This window comes from Bombus affinis, chromosome 12 (genome assembly GCF_024516045.1).
Source record: "Bombus affinis isolate iyBomAffi1 chromosome 12, iyBomAffi1.2, whole genome shotgun sequence".
NCBI classification, from domain to species: domain Eukaryota; kingdom Metazoa; phylum Arthropoda; class Insecta; order Hymenoptera; family Apidae; genus Bombus; species Bombus affinis.
In genome coordinates, this window is record NC_066355.1 from 6,166,028 (window position 1) to 6,184,681 (window position 18,654).

General features: G+C 32.4%; 3 protein-coding genes across 28 annotated transcripts; 1 reads left to right on the forward strand and 2 right to left on the reverse strand.

The window, feature by feature from the left end:
- Positions 1–673: 673 nt before the first annotated feature.
- LOC126922543 (protein tyrosine phosphatase domain-containing protein 1-like) lies at positions 674–10,331 on the reverse strand. Of its 2 annotated transcripts, none has more exons than XM_050735236.1 (10): positions 10,095–10,331; positions 9,629–9,847; positions 8,580–8,776; positions 7,578–7,700; positions 3,814–4,103; positions 3,083–3,290; positions 2,864–2,989; positions 2,563–2,786; positions 2,155–2,488; positions 674–1,020 (listed from the first exon to the last, which is right to left on the reverse strand). In XM_050735236.1, the coding sequence occupies exons 2-10, from the start codon at positions 9,844–9,846 to the stop codon at positions 830–832; spliced, it is 1,911 nt and encodes a 636-aa protein (XP_050591193.1). In that variant the 5' UTR covers position 9,847; positions 10,095–10,331; the 3' UTR covers positions 674–829. The 2 variants fall into 2 exon arrangements, with proteins under 2 accessions (XP_050591193.1, XP_050591192.1); XM_050735235.1 differs by having other exon boundaries at positions 10,288–10,316.
- A 1,331-nt stretch (positions 10,332–11,662) lies between these two features.
- On the forward strand, positions 11,663–16,982 carry LOC126922585 (secretory carrier-associated membrane protein 5A). Of its 25 annotated transcripts, XM_050735346.1 has the most exons (11): positions 11,666–11,898; positions 12,370–12,639; positions 12,723–12,786; positions 12,869–12,997; positions 13,072–13,228; positions 13,298–13,399; positions 13,477–13,603; positions 14,013–14,212; positions 14,525–14,558; positions 14,742–15,855; positions 16,333–16,982. In XM_050735346.1, exons 1-8 carry the CDS (start codon positions 11,842–11,844, stop codon positions 14,175–14,177), a joined length of 1,071 nt encoding a protein of 356 aa, XP_050591303.1. In that variant the 5' UTR covers positions 11,666–11,841; the 3' UTR covers positions 14,178–14,212; positions 14,525–14,558; positions 14,742–15,855; positions 16,333–16,982. The 25 variants fall into 25 exon arrangements, with proteins under 25 accessions (XP_050591314.1, XP_050591303.1, XP_050591298.1 ...); XM_050735357.1 differs by having other exon boundaries at positions 11,663–11,719; positions 11,817–11,898; positions 14,013–15,855; XM_050735341.1 differs by having other exon boundaries at positions 14,013–15,855; positions 16,333–16,695; positions 16,768–16,982.
- On the reverse strand, positions 15,311–18,461 carry LOC126922545 (DNA helicase MCM9-like). The gene is made up of 12 exons (XM_050735237.1): positions 18,275–18,461; positions 18,074–18,215; positions 17,833–17,994; positions 17,637–17,762; positions 17,457–17,563; positions 17,159–17,372; positions 16,987–17,062; positions 16,760–16,917; positions 16,299–16,678; positions 16,019–16,228; positions 15,798–15,952; positions 15,311–15,695 (listed from the first exon to the last, which is right to left on the reverse strand). The coding sequence occupies exons 1-12, from the start codon at positions 18,367–18,369 to the stop codon at positions 15,643–15,645; spliced, it is 1,878 nt and encodes a 625-aa protein (XP_050591194.1). The 5' UTR covers positions 18,370–18,461; the 3' UTR covers positions 15,311–15,642.
- Between the last annotated feature and the right edge of the window lie 193 nt (positions 18,462–18,654).

The window sequence follows — 18,654 nt, forward strand, 5'->3', positions numbered from 1 at the left end:
CATTAAATTCTTTCGTCAAATATTGTAATCTCCTTTCAGTCAGTTTCTTCGCATAAGTTTCTTTAAACGAGCTGACGTTATTTATTACTGTATGTTAACTTATGATTATGGAATTCAAATCACTTGTTAATACTATCATAATATTATCATATTTCGTTACAATACAAATATTTTTATCTTTTTTATTTCTCGGTAAATTTGTTACCATCTGTTGATTTACGTTGCTCTCTGCTGGTAACATTGATCCATTTCATTCTCGTCGGTACTGGCAAAGAGAAGTCTTTTTTAACTTTGGTCAATATCGTATCATAATAAGGTATGAGATAATATATAATATACCAACATAGCATAAAGTAAAATATGTAAAAAAGTATTAAAGATTTATTTGTGTAAAATTACAGAACATTAAGCAAGTAAATTGTTGACAGGTATTTAATTAAAGGGTAAACGGCTATATAGAAATCTGGTCTTTATTTCCTCGTTACGAAACTAACTTGTACGTTAAATTAAAAGAATATTGTTGCTATAAAGTATATAAAAATTTGTATTCATGCAAATTGAAAGTGCGAAGACATCTCTCTCGATGAGGAAAACATTTGTACATTATTTGAATATATAATGATTTACAACTTCCGATATCTTGCCACTGAAATTATAAATAAGAGACAAAATACTTGTTACTACTAAAATATTTTCCTTTATTCGAGTACTTTGTACGATTAATCATAGAACATTGTAAAAATAAATATTATAAATCGACTGCTATAGACGCTATTCTACGATCATCTTAAACAAGATCCTCGACACTCTTCGTTCATTTATTCTTGCTCTAACTAAATTTTTCATTCGCTGCTTCTGTCCCCATTTCTTCCAATTGACTAGACGCCAAATCCAATTTCGAAGTCCACGATGGTTTTTCCATCTCTTGCGTGTTTACTTCCTCTATCAAGATCATCATCCTAATGAAAAATTCGTTCAATTTCGCTGCCGTGCCTCGTCGTAGCTTCGGAAAATTTCTGTCTACAATACAACGATATTAATATAAATTACACGATGATAAAATAATTTATTTATTCGATTCAGAGACCGGAACTAAAGTACGAGATTAGATAGAATCGTGACATCTAGGTCTCTCGTGATACGAGTCCTACCACATATAAATCACGATTATTGATAATATAAATAGAACAATGTGACATGCTCGACCAATCAATATTTCTGGCGATAGTTGTGTGATGTGCACGCTGGACAACAATGAATACTTATGCCAACTGGTTCACGGGAAATGGTCATGCCTTCATGAAATATGAAACAATCACCAACGGAGGATACTTATTCATTTTGTGTTGGCAGTCGAGTTTATAAGTAGTTCCTCCTTTGTCAAGCACCTACATTGTTTGCAAATAGCATAGGATTAAAGTGGCAAGCAAACAAGAGAAATGCAATATCCTCTCTTTCGTTTACCGAGCCGATAGTTGAGAATATATTTTTAGATATCATTCATGGTGCATGGAAAGTCCCCTTTCTAGAAAGAACAATAATGTCGCGTTTAACAACCGAGTGGTATAAAATTACACGCGAACGGCATTTCTAAATAAGATCTTCCTTATTGTAATTGCCGGTTCAATGCAGAAAAATCGATTCAGAAACACGATAGCACGATATTAGTCCAAAGAATACTACTCTTATATCATAAGATCATTTAACCCACGAAGGTTGTTATTATCGGAAACAACGATTGTTTTATTTCATATGGATACAGCAAACTTTGTACTTCTACGTAATAATAAAAGTCATTTAAAACAAGAATTTTTTTACAGAGTGTGAAGGAATTCCATCATATACATATTGCGTTACACATAATTGTTCTTTCCTAATGATCAGACTGTAGATTCTTACGGTCTTATGGGAAATTTCGAAATGCAAAAATGCACAAGATGCTCGTATTATTCAAAGATATTTACGATACGCAAAGTAGAGTATTCGTGTTAAAATTTAATAAATGAAACTTCTTGCTGAATTACCATTTTCTTTTTTACCGTTTCATAAGAATATACCTAATTTGCATAAACACCCGCAATCTACGAAAAACCTAGAGGAGTCGATATAAGAAAACTAAAATATAGAAATCTTTTTTCTTTTTTTAATATTTACTGGAAGGATAAAACGAGTTCTTGATCCATATACTCTGTTGCGTGAGCGCAGCCATGAACCTCTTCGTTATCAAGCTTTGACTCTCAGGTGTCATCGGCCTCAAACGACTAATAAATCGTAGGAGGTATTCCAACAAATATCGATTAGGGTTATGCAATTTTTCCAGGCATCTTTGAGGTTTCGAATTCCAGACGACGATATAACTCAAACTATCGACGTCCAGCAAAGGATGTTTCAATGTCTCCAGCCATTCAAATAATAATCCTGACAGGATATACAAGTCAGTTTCCATCTGAAGCCTCTGCCACGCCGTAGATCTATGATTTAGATCCATCTGAAAATTATCACAAGACAATTCACTTCCTCGACACTGAATATCTTGATTCGAAATAAAAACGATCCTTCAACCTGATAACCCTGAAGACGTTTCTTCGTCTTATCAGATAAACTGGCGGTGTCTTTGATCAGAGCTCTGATTGCTTCGTCGGTGTTCACGGTTTCCAGAGCTGCATTTTGAGCAGCAGCTTTTAAGTTCATGTGAGATTGAATTTCTTTGTAACAGTCGTTATCTACGAGATCCTGACCATGAATTCCATCACCGAGGACGTCGTCCACGTAGTTGTCATCCAACACTATAAAAAGGTAGAGTTCTTTTTTATCTAAATTAAATTTTATGCTAATTTAATGATTCTATTTTAGTATGAAGCACCTGGAAAAGCTGAATCGTAGGATGGACTGTCCGGAGATGTACAAAATACGTCGCTCAATCTTCCAATATCATCGGATGTTCCCCTTGAAGATGCTTGGCTACCACTTGCACACGCTTTCGTCGTACCTGGATAGTGGACAATTAGAAAATTCGTGTAAATTATTAAATATTTCTAATTTATTTGACTATTTGAAGTTTAGTTTTCATTTAACTTCTTACTGGAGCAGTCGTAAGAATCGGCGAGCGAGTCAGCCCATGAGTAAGAGTGTTTAATATTTCCTTTGTTATCTCTAAACTTTTCCAAAGCGTGAGATATAAATTTTCTCGTGAAACATGTACTGGAAATAGTGTACTTGATTTCACACGGAGAATTGTCCTCTTGACAATCGCACAATTCGAGGATTCGTTCACAAATTGTGAATACGATCTAAAAAATAATTTATTGGAGAAATTTAATAGGATTAATTAGAATCATTTGGTTGTTCGTTCGATATGTCGTCTTATGCCAAATCCATCAATGTTCTTGATTGTTTATTAGTATCTATTTGTTAAATATCAAGTTCATCATCAAGTTCAAGTATTATTTTATTATAAGGTGCTGTTAATCCAGAAAAATAATATTTTCACTTAGTATCTTAGAACGATAAAGTTAGACTGCCTCTGTATTGATCATAAACATTACATATTTTATTTATGCCTAGTGTGTTTGTAAATGAGTAACTAAGAACAATATAGCGATTCTTAGTGTGACTCATGTATTAATTTATTTATATAAATTAAGTCGATGAGTAATATGCCGTAACAAAAATAGGATAAAACATTAATACAAAACGTTACTACCAAATAGTCTGGTCGTACGATATTCAAATGTAAATTTGTATAATCTATGAATTCGCATATTTATGATATTGACATAAGACGTCTGTGATTCTTGCAATGCATAAAAGAACCTTTGGAACGTATTTGAATGTACGTTGCTCGTATCCATGTAGTACGTTGTGCTGCTTTTTCAGATGCGATTGCAGGCTGCAAGGCTTACGATCGCCTATTGCGCTATTCAAAGGGAAAACTATCATCTGTGGAAGCACAAAGTGCTCGAATTCTTGGATGCAGAGAATTTGTCCTCGCGTCTGTATCGCGCACGGCCGCTTCATACGAACAAATCGTATGGCATCGTTGGCCCGCACACGAAGACTGTAAATAAGGTAGCACGCGATCAGAACCCCAGTTCTGCCCAGCCCTGAAAAAGGTACATGTCCTTTAAACTTGTCTAAACTATGTATGATTAATCGCTTGGTGGAGATTCAGAAATTTCCATATTTTATTTTTGGAACCTGTACTAACCCAAATCCATGTTAATTAAAGCTTTGAATCTGTTCCAATAGAAACAGAAATAAAATATAATGAAAAACTAATAAAAATATAATTACAATTAGTATAAGAATTATAAATACGAGCAAATATAAGAAATAAATATAAACGCAGTGTGGTGGTTATTTTAGAAATGTAAAAAATTCTAAAGTCCACATTTACTTTTCAGTAATATTACCGAGTTACAAACGCGCGGTAAAGTGATATTCCAATTTTAAGGAAAAGATTTTTACAAAATTTATTACGAATTATTGCCAGGTGATAAGTTGATTTTCTAGTTTTCACAGGATCAGTTTAGAACCTGTACTAAACCAAATCCATGTTAATTAAAGCTTTGAATCTGTTACAATGGAAACATAAATAAAATATCATGATAAACTAATAAAAATATAATTACGATTAGCATAAGAATTATAAATACGAGCAAATATAAGAAATAAATATAAACGCAGTGTGGTGGTTATTTTAAAAATGTAAAAAATTCTAAAGTCTATATTTACTTTTCAGTAATATTACCGAGTTACAAACGCGCGGTAAAGTGATATTCTAATTTTAAGGAAAAGAATTTTACAAAATTTATTACGAATTATTGCCAAGTGATAAGCTGATTTTCTAGTTTTCACAGGATCAGTTTAGAAATTAATAAGCTTGTAAAATCAATTGATTCGAGCGTTTACTTTTTAATAATGTCACGAGTTTTGCTATCATCCTGGACAAATGAAATATTTATCCTTAAAGGATTGGTCGGGACTGCTTATCGATCGTGCCTAATTCGGGAAATAAATTACGTGCTCGTGCTCGTGCTCGAGCCATGAATCGGAAGCGGAACTCGTAATCGTACTCGGTCTTGTTTCCGGGGTTAACAAGAGTTATGACGTGCCCGACGTGTAACCACTTGATAATAACCATAAACTGTGTTTCGTCTGTGGATGTCCGTGGATATCGTAACACGTATCCATGATTCGTAATTAAGTTGCAGAGCGTGCGTACAAGGTACGCGTGGAATTTCGACTATTCAATTAAATCGTCGCTTGACAACGCAACCAGGCAATTCGTTGATCAAAGAATTCGATATATTCCTGGCGATAAACCGTTTTCGTGCATGGAACGAACCGTGGAAAATAAATTATTTCACTGACAAAAACGTTCTCGTATAATTACAGCATATCGTGTTATATGGGAAATGGGATACCTTCGTGTACGTAATGATCAGGCCTGTAGTTTTACAAGGAGCTATCCTTGCGTCGATTTGTCATATGCGAAGAATATGGAGAATATGAAGAAAATGTAATTTTTATGATCGTTAAACATGCATGGCCTACAGGACCTTGTTATCGAGGAAACAATCGATCGATACGATCAAGCTCAAGTTGCATCGAGGTTGCCGAACCTCTTGATGGAAACAGAAGAGTTATTCAATTATATGACTGTCATATATTATAATGAAAGACAAAAGTATTCGTATGTAGAAATAAAAAGTAATATTTCGTATATTATCAATTTTATTAAATATATTCAATATATTATATCAAACATATTTAAATACGTGCAATTGTATATTATAAGTATATTATACACAAACACTGAGTAATAAATGTAACTAAAGTAAATTAAAATTAAATTGTGTACATTTGTTTTACCATAAGTGTCTGTGTATAATACATAGTGATATTTGAGTATATGTAATAATATAGAAAATGTTACTATTCGTATTTTTACATTCTTACCGTACGAATACTTTTGTCTATCACTGTAGCCTCGTACATGTGAAATATTTTTATGAGAAAGTTGCAGGGTTGAATATTTGCATGTGGAGTTACGATACGTAAATTTTAGAGACTCGATGTTACGCCCCAATTTCTTATCATTACTTATCTATTATTCGTGCCCATAAATTTGGTTAAAGAACTGAAGCTAACGAACGTTTATGGTTAGAGAACACGCTTCTATCTAATTAGCGAATTAGTCATGTAAGAAAGAGTGCTAGGACTTTTACAGTTTTATCTAACATTGGATCAGGATATTGTTTTATGTGTTAATACTAAAATCTCCTGCCTGTAATGTACGCTGTGTTCGTTATATTATTTACGATGCAACATAAATTTCAGAAAACTATCTCCTATTTCAATTTCATGACAAAGCTATTCTGGAAACGTTACAAGTCTTTTTCTTTGTTGAAACAAGTTCAAGTTTGAGATATGAACATTCTGCAAATAGAAATTTATTTAGTTGCAATATAAAGCACCACAGTAGGGCTGAAGCTATACATATTTATATAAATGGGTATAAATACTTCTGATAATTTAATTGAAATTATTTTTTGTCGATATAATCCAGATATATTTTTCCCCAAAACGCTCTTTTAGTACGCATTTCACGTATTAATATCAATTTACAAATAAACACGGTACGTCTATATTTCGGTATGTTTATATTTACACGAGTGTGGAAACAAAATACATATTTATATGCTCACCACTATGGATGATCATAATTTAGCTGCGAATATCTGTGTATTTATGAAAAATAATATACAAAGATACATAAAATATCTGAAATAAAATATTCGTCGTAAAATGTATAGCTTTCTATTTAGATTCCACTTATTTAGCTGCGTACATATAAATATAGATCTGCACGAAAATAAATAAATATATAATGAAAGTTCCATTCCTGTAAAAGTGAATATCAATTTCGCTAAAAGCAACTGCGTGTTTTTAGCAAATACATAAACATTTCGACGAATCTAATATTTCTAGTATTAAAGAATAATACGAATTTTTTCTCTTGTTTTATAAACCGAATGGAGCTTTTCGATATGAACTGGGAATAATAACAGACCGCTCCTACGCTACCTATTTTCTCCACGTAGCCCATACAACGTATAATTTTTACGGTCCTCAGCTAAAGGTTTAAGAAAGATCGTAATGAATGCGAAAATTCAGATGCACCGGGTTGTAGCACGCAATGCACCAAAACAGGTCTCGTTCTGGATGAACGCGTCTCACACGTGGCTTAAATCGATACATTCAAAGGTTAGAAATCGTCGGTTGATAAAGGGTGGGCGTGTGAAAGTAAAAGGGGAACGTTTAAAACATCGATGACTTCATTGTCTTGAATTAAAAGGCTTATTTAAACGATGATGATAGCAGAAACTGAATGTTTCTGTTCGCGATAACATCTTCCTATAAACTCTTCCACGCCAATCCTATCAATTTAAAAAGATAGTGACTGCAATTTGAATTAAGAAATAGAACAAAGGTCGAAGACAATTTATTGGCGAAAGGGGACTGTGTAAAAATAAAAATTGGGTCGGTGCGCCTATCGAAAAGAATCGATTTACCGGCATGACAATGAATTGCCACTCTTCCCTCTTGCACAGCGAAGGCCACGACCTTGACCATATCCAGAAGTTTGCTCATGGTCGCATCCCCGTAGTCCTTCAACGCGAAATTGTAATAGTAAACTGCAACAAATCGCCAAATCGTAATTACGGAATTGTCATCTTTTGGTATTTAAGGGGAGGGAAATGTGATTCGAGAAATAATATTTATATGAATGTGAACGAAATTGAGTTTTGTTTCGTCTGCATGGTTACACGATTCTGCTGCATTGCATGTTACAGCTAAACTTCTTCGATCTGCCTCACCAGAACCGACACTGATTCCTATGAAACTGTTTTACAAGTTTAGTCTTCATTTACGTATAACTCAATCTCGTCGCGCGGTTAAGTATGTAATTATTATTCAAGTGACTCTTGTATTTTAATGCTTTTATTACCCTTATTGTCCATTCTATTTATCATGCTATTAACCCTTTCTGAATTGAATATTCCTTGGGCTGTGGGAAAAGTTTTTCTCTGACGTTTTTATAAAGAAGAATTTATAACGCACTACAATCGGAACCATTTTACCGAAGGCAAATATATTTATATATTTAATTCACTTCACAAAAACATAATATTGTATGTACAAAACCTGGATCATAAATAAATATTAATTTTAAATATTAATTTTATTTTGAGGTACTTTTCAACACTATGTAACTTATGATCGACCATGTACGATATTTATTCAAATAAAATATGAACCTTTCGAATTAATCAAGTTTCATACATTTTTATGAAATGTGTAAGTTGTTAATATCCGCTCCTTCCAAAAAAATTATTGAAAAGTAAATGATATAAATAATCGGTCGTCTTTTTTCCACTTTTCAATTTATGGAAACTTTGTAATTGATATTTTTTATTCGTACATTTTAATTAATCAGGGTCACATGATACAATGTTTTTCTTTTATTTTTGTGTTTATGATTGGAGCTATTGTTTTAATGTACTAATACCTACTACTATGTTTCATGAAGACATTCGGGTCATAAGTAAAACCACTTTCTTCGAGAGGGCCACCGCAGCTTGCATGCTCGCCAGGCGTTTGTAGGTTTACTATGGTTTTTATACTCCACCCTTGAAACTGTGCGATTATGTCCTTTTTTATTATCTGTGCGGTGTTCGGCCGTGCCATCGCGAGTACGTCGTCTGTCACCCTGAAGAATTATCGACCCTTACATCCGTTGCTAAACCTCCAAATTCATGACACTAGTCACTTTATTTGATCAAATAGAATGTAGAAGAAAATCAAAATCCATTATCGTTACTAGAGAATTTCAATAAATGCTGCTGATCATTCCATTCAAACAAACAGATGTTTCTGCTTTGGAATAATTACAATTTTTTTAAAAATCAATTTAAGAGACAATCGAATTATTATTATCAATATTATAGGATTTCAATGAACAATTTTCCCTAATTATTTTATTTAATCAAACAAAACATATTGTTTACAAATACAGTAGAAGCTTGGGTATTCGAAATTAATTTTAAATTAATTAATTTCAAAATAATTATTATGTCACGCTGTTCACGTAATAATTTTGTTAAAATATCTTCGTATGAAAAAAAAATTATTCATTTCAAAGCGTTTTAGAAATATTAATATCAAACAAGAATAAAACCATTTGAATGAAAAATAAATTCTTTTAATTTTTACATTTGTTTTCCAACGTTTTTTTTTTCAAATAAACATCCCCAAATTTTCCATTAATCGTTCCAGGATTCTGGTAATCGAGATTTTACTATAATTAAAATTTAAGAAAGTAAATTTACGACTAACATATTAGATTCCGTGACCAGATTAATTCCGTCTGTCCACGGTAGTCTATGGACAGTCGTGATATTAATCGATTCAATTTCTCTTCGGAATAAAAATAAAAACGAACAGATTTGCAAAATTGTAGTTCGACATACGGATACAAAACAGGTGTTTTATTATACCCGAGTCGGCGAATATGAAAAATGAAATTTGAATAGGTTTCCATAAATTTTTATCGCGACCTTACCAATGCGAAAATATGTTCTGTATCGCCATATGCACTGGTGGCCACGCTTTCGAGTTTTCATATTTGCATCTAGAGCCACCGCAAAAGATCGCGCACTGTATAGCCTGCGGCGTGAATTTTCGCAAATTTTCGGAGAATTTATTGTAACCAGCCTGGACCTCGCACAGATCCACTTGGCCCGCTTGAAAACCTGCCGGTACCAGTGAACTTACATCCATTCTGCAAACAATGTTTGATTGCTCATTTACAACTTATAATATGTTATAATTCTCTTGGACACATTTATAATTCAAATTAAATTTCAAACTTTAAATTATCCTCCCTATACTAATTATAAATTCTATTTATTTTAAAAGCGATTAAAACAGGGAAGTATTAAATTAGTAATTAAACAATTTATTCGAATATTTCTTTCCTGAATTCGGGTTTCTTCCTTTTTATTTAAATGAATTGAAGATAGGCGTACATATTTAAAAATAATCACGCCTCTTCCGTCCATCTCATTGCCGTAGAGAAATTGAATTTTCTCTTAAATTTCTCTCTCACTGTCCCTATCAGATACGTTTGACAATTCAAGTAGAATCTTTTTCCAACGATTTTCTCTACGCAAAAATGCACGACACAGGCTAACAATCAATGCAAAAAAGCACTTCACGTACAGGGGTAAGCGCATAGCGACTGGTAGTTCCGCTACTATAACGCTACTTTATCTATCGTTCTATCATACAGATTGCGCCTGCGTCAGTCCTATTACCTATGAAACAGCTTTTGTTTCACTTCACCCTATTTATGTCTGTAGATCCGCGTATTTTATAACATTTCAAGTTCGCTACAATGGGGTTATATAATTTCCCATTCCGGTCTCCTACAGTTTTCATTGCATTTCTTCTATCTACAGGTGTGGGGAAAGAGATTAACGAATTTGAAGAAGATAAAAAGGATATAGTGTCCATTTTATATTTCATGTACGTATGTAATTTCTGTGGATCTTGTAATGTGTAAATCTTCTGTAAATCTTCATTTTAATGTTTTTACAATGTATCCTGCTCCGTAAGATGAAATAATTTGAAATAATACGAAATCCCAAATATCGGAACAGAAATGCCGTATTCGGCGACCCATTTGATGGAGAGTGTTGGCGTTCCATCTCCTTACAAATCATATTTTTTATTCGCTTTTTGATAATTTTATTCTATATATACTTTCCGTTTATGCTTACCCTATATGATTACCTTATATACTTATTTTATATGCTTCGATTATATACTTAGATTATATACTTAGCTTATCGACATACCTTGTATACTTACTTTATATACTTAAGCGTATCTTACATTTTTTGTATCACCACGTTATAAACAGGTGAATGTTTTGTAAAAGTTCTTTTAAATTTCTGTGTTTATATAGATAGTTACCTTTTATATATTATTAATAAGTTGAAGAAATTTTTCGAAATCTATCGGTTTTGAGGACATAAATTGAAAAAAACGTACTGAAATAATCGGCTTATATAGTTGTTTGATATAGTTGTTATTATATTGTTGCTATCATATGGTTGATATTATATAGTTCTTATATATAGTTGCTTGAATAATAATATCGATCATTATACGTTTGCATGAATATAATACCTAGTTAAAACATTTTTTACTTCATTTTTTTAAGTAATTCAATGTTATTCAAATTAAATTAAATTTATATTAATTAATATACATGTATATATGTATTTTGATTTCTTTATGAATCACAACATATACTGCTGACACGGTTGTCCTCTTCAATGCCTAAGTTCCTCATATAGCAGAGAACTGCTCATTCTGTTATGTTAATTTTTTGTTTTAAAGGATTAAAATAAATAACTAGAAATGTTATGGAAATTCAAAGACAAGATGCATATGTATTACGCTGAAGAAATTATTCTAATTCTGTGATTGTTATTGGTGTTAAATAACTATGTTACTAACATCTTGGAAACTAGATATAATGTTTCGAAATGACGTGTGAATCGTTCATAACATGTTTGCGATAGACGTGGCAGGAGTTGCTTTATCTGTAGTATGCTACATGGCTAAAGTACCGGCGATACCATAGGTAACCGCAATGCAATGGATCATCAAGTATAGACAAGTTTAGATAAGAATATTTTCAGTGTATTAAAGTCTTATTAATTTTTGACGGTGCATTGAAGTACGCTTCAGTGAGCAGTGGCTAAGATGTCCGGCTTTGACGAAAATCCTTTTGGGGAACCGAATATCAATGATCCATTTTCAGTGAGTATTTCATTAGCGGCTAGACCCGAGGCACACACTATCTTGTTCAATATTGCCTGTAAAACTGTCAAATCGAAATAAACATGTTTTATCGAATTATTATTATTTTTTGCCAAGACTGTAGGGGAAGACTTTTATTATGTCTTGATACAAGTATCTTAATTATTTGATATTTGTATGCCTTATTTTTTAGTCGTGTTTTATTATGTATGTTAAGTATGATACCCAGATTATTATATATATACAATTGTTATTATTTTTTATTGTTTTATAAATAAAAAATTACTGCTTCAAATTTATTGTGAAAGAGACATGTATTCCATAAAGGAATTCTTTGAATTGCTGTTGACTCTATATATAGACATCCTCTATAAATACACATTCTTTAAGTGTTAGTATATTTAACTTTCTTTGTGAAGGTTGACTGCGATATAAAAGAAGCAGTTAACAATCAATTACTTTTTTAAATAGGATCCTGCGATAAGGAGGGCTGTATCTTCTACTCCAGCTAATAGGGGTTTAGAAGATTACAATCCTTTTGCGGAACAAGGTTCACAAGGAACTGCACAAGTCAGAGGTGCTTCAAATCCTCCTATCTATGGAGGTATTGGAGCTACGCAGCAACCAGCTACACTTCAACCTTCAAATCAGGAACCTCCTGCAACTAATTATGCCCGTACTCCACAGCAAACAGTAAATACATCACTGGGAAGCACATTATCCCCCACTTCAGATGTAAATGTACATGAAGTTTTGTTCTATAATATTTTGTAGTGAATTTTAATATCGTGTTAAGTTTGTCTTAAAAAATTATGAAATTTTAGCAAAGATCAGAGTCAGGATGGAAAGCAGGAACAGAAGAAGACATAAGGAATACACCATACTATCGTGAGTCCAAAATATAATGAGTCAATGTTTAATATATTTCCTTTATTATTGTTTAACAATTGAAAATACTTGATTTTCAAAGCAAAAAGGAACAATTGGCCACCTCTACCTGACAAATGCTGCTGCCAACCTTGCTTTCACCAAGATATCGATGTGGAAATTCATACAGATTTTCAGAAGGTAGTCAGACAACTATATCGTTTATGGATGTGTAAGTTTAATGTATTGCATCTAATTTTAATGAATAAAATAGTATAGTAAATAACAAATAATTTCAAATTACAGTTCACGGCTGTATTTTAATTCTAAACGTTATTGGCGGATTTATTCTACTGTTATGTACCGGAGCATTTTCAACATTTGGTCTTGGGATATTGTATTTAATACTTTTTACCCCCTTCTCGTTTTTATGCTGGTTCAGACCAGCATACAAGGCTTTCAAGTATGTAATCGATCATACATCAATGTCTCAGTATTAGCGTTATTATTCAATATATTTTTCCTCTTTTAGAAACGATAGCTCTTTTAACTTCATGGTATTTTTCTTCGTCTTCTTCTTTCAATTAATCGTCACAGGGATTCAGGCCATAGGCATTCCTGGCTCAGGAACTTGGTAATATTTTAATTCCCAAAAATACAGATTTATTCTAGAGATAATATGTTAATGTTTCAATCATTTTATTATCACAGTGGCATTATACTTGCTATCACGATGTTCGACAACACAGCTAAAGGAATATTCCTTGGCTTTTTACTACTCCTTATTGCTCTTTGTTTCGTACTTGCTGCATGCGGAGATCTGCTATTATTAACTAAGGTATAGTGCCAAATTTCTTCAGCTTTGAAAGATAATTTTTGCAAATGGAGAACATAGAAGAAAAATATGATAAGTCCAGTTTTGTTGATTTCTTAATATTTATTTAATATAGTGATTAAACAGCATTTCAAAATATAATAATTGGAAAAGGAATAAATCTACGATTTAATGATAAATCTACAAATAATATTAATTTAGTTGTTATGCTAGTTTAATTTCACTAATATTGATTTATATAACTGATGTTATAAATATTTTTTAAATATTCAAGAGAATACAAAATCAGACGTAAAGCCATTTTTGATATCGAATTGATAACATATCAAAAAAGAAAATCGTCTTTTGTTTTTATCATGTTTTTAACTTATGATCTTCAAATAGTAAAATATCAAAAAAATATGATCTCTAGATTCATCGCATATATCGCTCGTCGGATGCGAGCGTTTCGAAAGCACAACAAGAATTCGCCACAACTTTCTTGCGCAATGAACACGTGCAAAATGCGGCAAGTAACGTCGCCGCCACTGCTGTCCGCGCCCAAATGGCTAACGCTGCTAATCAACCACGCTATTAAAGTGATTTCACAACACTTCAGGATTTATTCTTCAGGTACTCTCTGACGTTTTACTACTCAGCAAAATCGTATGTGTAGATCATCTTAATAATGTGCATTACTCGGGATTCGAAATTGTAATGTTCCATAGAAGATTCTATTCTTGCATTGAAAACAAGAAAATTATACTACTCATTCATAAAATCATTTTTCTTTTTTTCTTGGTACGTTAGAAGAATTAGTTATGCACGTTTTCTTCTAAAAATGATTGATTCGTATCGATTATCGAAAGATCTCAAATGAATAATCACAAATTTACTCCTGGCAAGTGTTTAACGATTTATGTATTTTTTTATTCCCCATAACAGTATTTTAAATCGGATTAACACAGTTATCATGTGGGTATGTATGTGTATTATTTAAAACATATATGATGTGTATATCCTTTTTGTTTGTATTGATTGAAAATGAGTTACAAAATAATTTAACATCTAGTAAAGAAACGAGCTAATAATAATCATATCACTAATTCTTATATTATTGCTTCTATATACATGAACATATTTACTAGCTTTTGTATTTTAGTGGCACTTTAATCAAGACGTTGTAATCATGTGCGGCTTTATATAAATGGAAAGCGTTCGATTGTGTTGAAAATCAAAATAACTTAATTTAACATGAAAATATGTTGTATCCACGAGTATAGAATTCAATTTCTTGTTTTACGGAACGTTAATTTAACTACCGATGGTAGGGGAATATAAGGCAACCATCCTTTTGTCTACCTTTAATAACGTCCTATACATTCCTTAAATCGTGTAATATACATTATATGGCCTTTCTTTAAATTAAGTACTTGTTACTTAGATCCTTAAAATATTCTATAACTTTGTAAAGTTTAAACTATATATACATATAAATATTATATATATAAATATATATACATAATGGATATTTTGAAAAGAAAACGAATATTACTTCTACATATTGTTTAATTATTTATTAATTATAGATAAATTATTTGTAGAGTACGAAAATTGGTTTATATCGTTGCTGTTACTTAATTGGATGTAATCTAAATGTCTCAATGAACTGGAAAGTTTATGTCAAGTAAAAAATGTTCGGAAATATAGGAAAAGAGTGATTGAAGGATCTTTGTTATGTACTGAGACTTTAATCAAACAGAGATATTGTGCTCTTTAAATATATTTTTACATATATAACGCTGTTTAAATTGATTGCAATAATTATTACATACCTTCATTGTATAGCAATGAACAATAAAATACTTCGTTTTGTATAAAAAAAGAAAAGTAAGAAAGAAATGTTATTTAAATTTTATAAATACGCGCTGGTACATTTACTTATATAAGAAGCAAAAAAAAAAGAAAAGTGACAAATAAAAATTTAGTTTGCTCATAAAAAAGGAGATCTCTTTCACACCAATGATTAGCACAAAAATTTGTCCATTTAATATAATAAATATTTATAATAAATTTTCCAGATTCTGTAAACCAATAGTTCTCAACAATATTTTACCTAAAATTCCAGAATTATAAATCATCGATTTTGATCCATGATTAGATAAGCTTATCTTTCAATTTGACAAACAAAGTATACATTATAAAAATACAAACGCACCTTCAGATCGATACGTTGCAATTGGATCTATTGGAAATGAACAACTAGGATTGATCTCGTACGTAGATCCTGTTCCGATTAATTTCGCTACGAATATAGCATCCATAATTTCTATATTCGATCTGTACATCAATCTAGCGTGTCCTTCGGCTAATCTGGAGAAAATTGTTACGCTGAATGTCTAAAACAAAAAATGCTTTAAATGTCTTGTCTCTTGTTACCTAATAAGACTGTCCAAAAGTCGAACTGTTGTTCTTTCTTCCCTCCTATCTGGATGAGATCTGTGATAAAGATAAGTCGCTCGAAGTACCATTTCCGCTTCTTTTGTTAATTTTGGTTGTAAAGAATGCACGTAAGCCAAGTATTCTCGCAATGTATCCTCTTTCCATAAGTCTTCGGTATTTAAAAGTTCTATGTGATTTTTCGAGTCTCTGTAAAACATTCACTTGAATTAATGATTTAGTATATAACAAAAGAATCGACTGCATAAATTTTTATTACGTTTGAATAGTGTTCTCTTTCTTTTCGTAAGCAGCCTTCAGAATGTGGTCGGACGTCAACCGATCCCATCCTGCATTCCTATTGTCTTTCAAAAGCAAGATTAAGTCGAAACGAGATAAAAGAGGATCACCTAAATTCGTTTCCCATTCTTCATCATTGGTAAACTGACCCCCAACTGGATTAATGGCTGCAATCACTGAACATCTTGAGTTTAACGTACTAACTAACCCAGCTTTGGCGATTGATACCGTTTGCTGTTCCATAGCCTCGTGAACGGATGTCCTGTCTTCTGAACTCATGGTTGTGAACTCATCTACGCAGCAGACTCCTCCATCGGCTAACACTAGGGCTCCAGCTTCTAGATGCCAACCCTCTGAATCCTGTAACATGTATGCGTGTATGAAGAAAATGATATGGATATTAATTGTTAAAAATAGAAGATATAGTGTATATTAACTAACTCTGACAGCAGTTGCTGTGAGACCAGCTGCAGTCGATCCAACACCAGTCGTAAGAACCGATCTTATAGCCAAACGAGATGCTGCACGAAGTAACTGGGATTTGCCAGTCCCAGGGTCACCAACCAAAAGAAGATGAGGTTCTCCTCGTACACGTGTTCCTTGTTTCGTTTAATGTGATTGTATTTTATGTTAAGGAGATAATAAAAACAAAAGTGATGCATAATTACCGCTTTCGTTACATTTTGGCACGCCACCAGCTAAAACTACAGCTAGCGCCAATTTTGCAGTATACATGCCATAGAGCTTGAAATAATTTTTGTATAAATGGTGCCATATATATCTATTTTCTATTCTATTATTCTTTTTTTTTGTTCATTTACATTGTAAATAAATAGGTACCTGTGGACAAATAGATGTGATAATATTGTCTCTACCAAGCAAAGGATTATCGCTATACTTTTCCCAATAACGCTTAAAAACGTCTCTCATCTCTTGTGAAGAAGAGCTCTCGGATATCTTGCGTCGTACTACAATGCTATTCGCTAGCATCATAGTTGTTGCTTCTAAACGTTCACCGACCTCTAAGGGACCCCATATTCTTATCACAACACCACTAGAGATGAAGTGTATGACATATTATAATTAAAAGGAGTAGTTTTTATTTATAACATATATAAATGGTAACCAATTTATCCACCTAATCTCAACATGATCTCCTGGCCTACATCTATCAACTAAATCATCCAGCAAGATAATTCTCAGTTCCTCCGTCAAAGATCTATTCGAGTCTATTTTACCCTTTTCCTAATCAAGAGAATTGAAAGTTAATGATATTAACACGGCAAGAGATAACTATAAAATTAAAGTGATAATATACTTGGACTCCTATTTCCTGGTAATCTGAGGAATCCTCTAGCTCAGAACCAGGCAGAGCTGTGAGCTTTGGCGCATGACATGCTTCACAGTCTGTAATATCTTCAAAAGCCTGTCTCTCCCATTCATACTAGAAGTAGATAGCATTTATGTTACCAGCTGACAAATGTTACAAAATGTATATAGTACATTCAACTAACTTTAATAAAAGTAACATGTTTGCATTTTTTGCAATTCATTCTTTGAACAGATTTTAATATTGTTGGTTGGGAGATCCTGACAATGATGCCACTTGTTGAAACTAATTGGCCAATTTGTCCTTGGTCCAGTGTGACTGGCACAGCAGTGACTCTGATACGAACCTATTGTCAAATATATTCTTAAAATAATAGATTAAAAATACTAAAATTTTAATAAAATTAATATAGTGGCCATTATTACCTTTTTTTTAACAATTTGTTCTGGTTTTGCTATTTCTTCTTGTACCGTTACGGCTGATTCGTCACAGAATGGTAAGTAATATCTAGGATATCGTAAAATTTTCTGTGCTACATCCGCATTATCCTCGAATAGTGATACGAAGCTGTAAGGAAAGTATCCTTCGTATTATACGAAGAGTAAATACAATTGTAAAATACCCACTTTATGTAGATAGAGTAGTAGCAGCTAGGATCTGCGTTATCTAAAATCTCTTGAAGTTCCACTAGGTGATGTTTCAATAAATACTCTTCTAACATTTTAAACTTTTATTTGTGTAATATAGAAGTTGAGGTTAGAAACATCATGTCACACGTGCTTTTACTGCGCTACTGACTTCCCGCCGAAGCTGCTTGTCACGTGTTCTCCACTCAACACGTGCTTTTATTCTGTTTTTAATGTATATCGTCTCCATACTACTATAGCATAGTAGATACTAATATAATCAATTATTTTCTCTTAATAATACTATTCATTTAATTAAATAAAATAGAACCTTCAGTGAAAAGGTGTTACAAATATATTCCTTTTTAAATATATAGCGA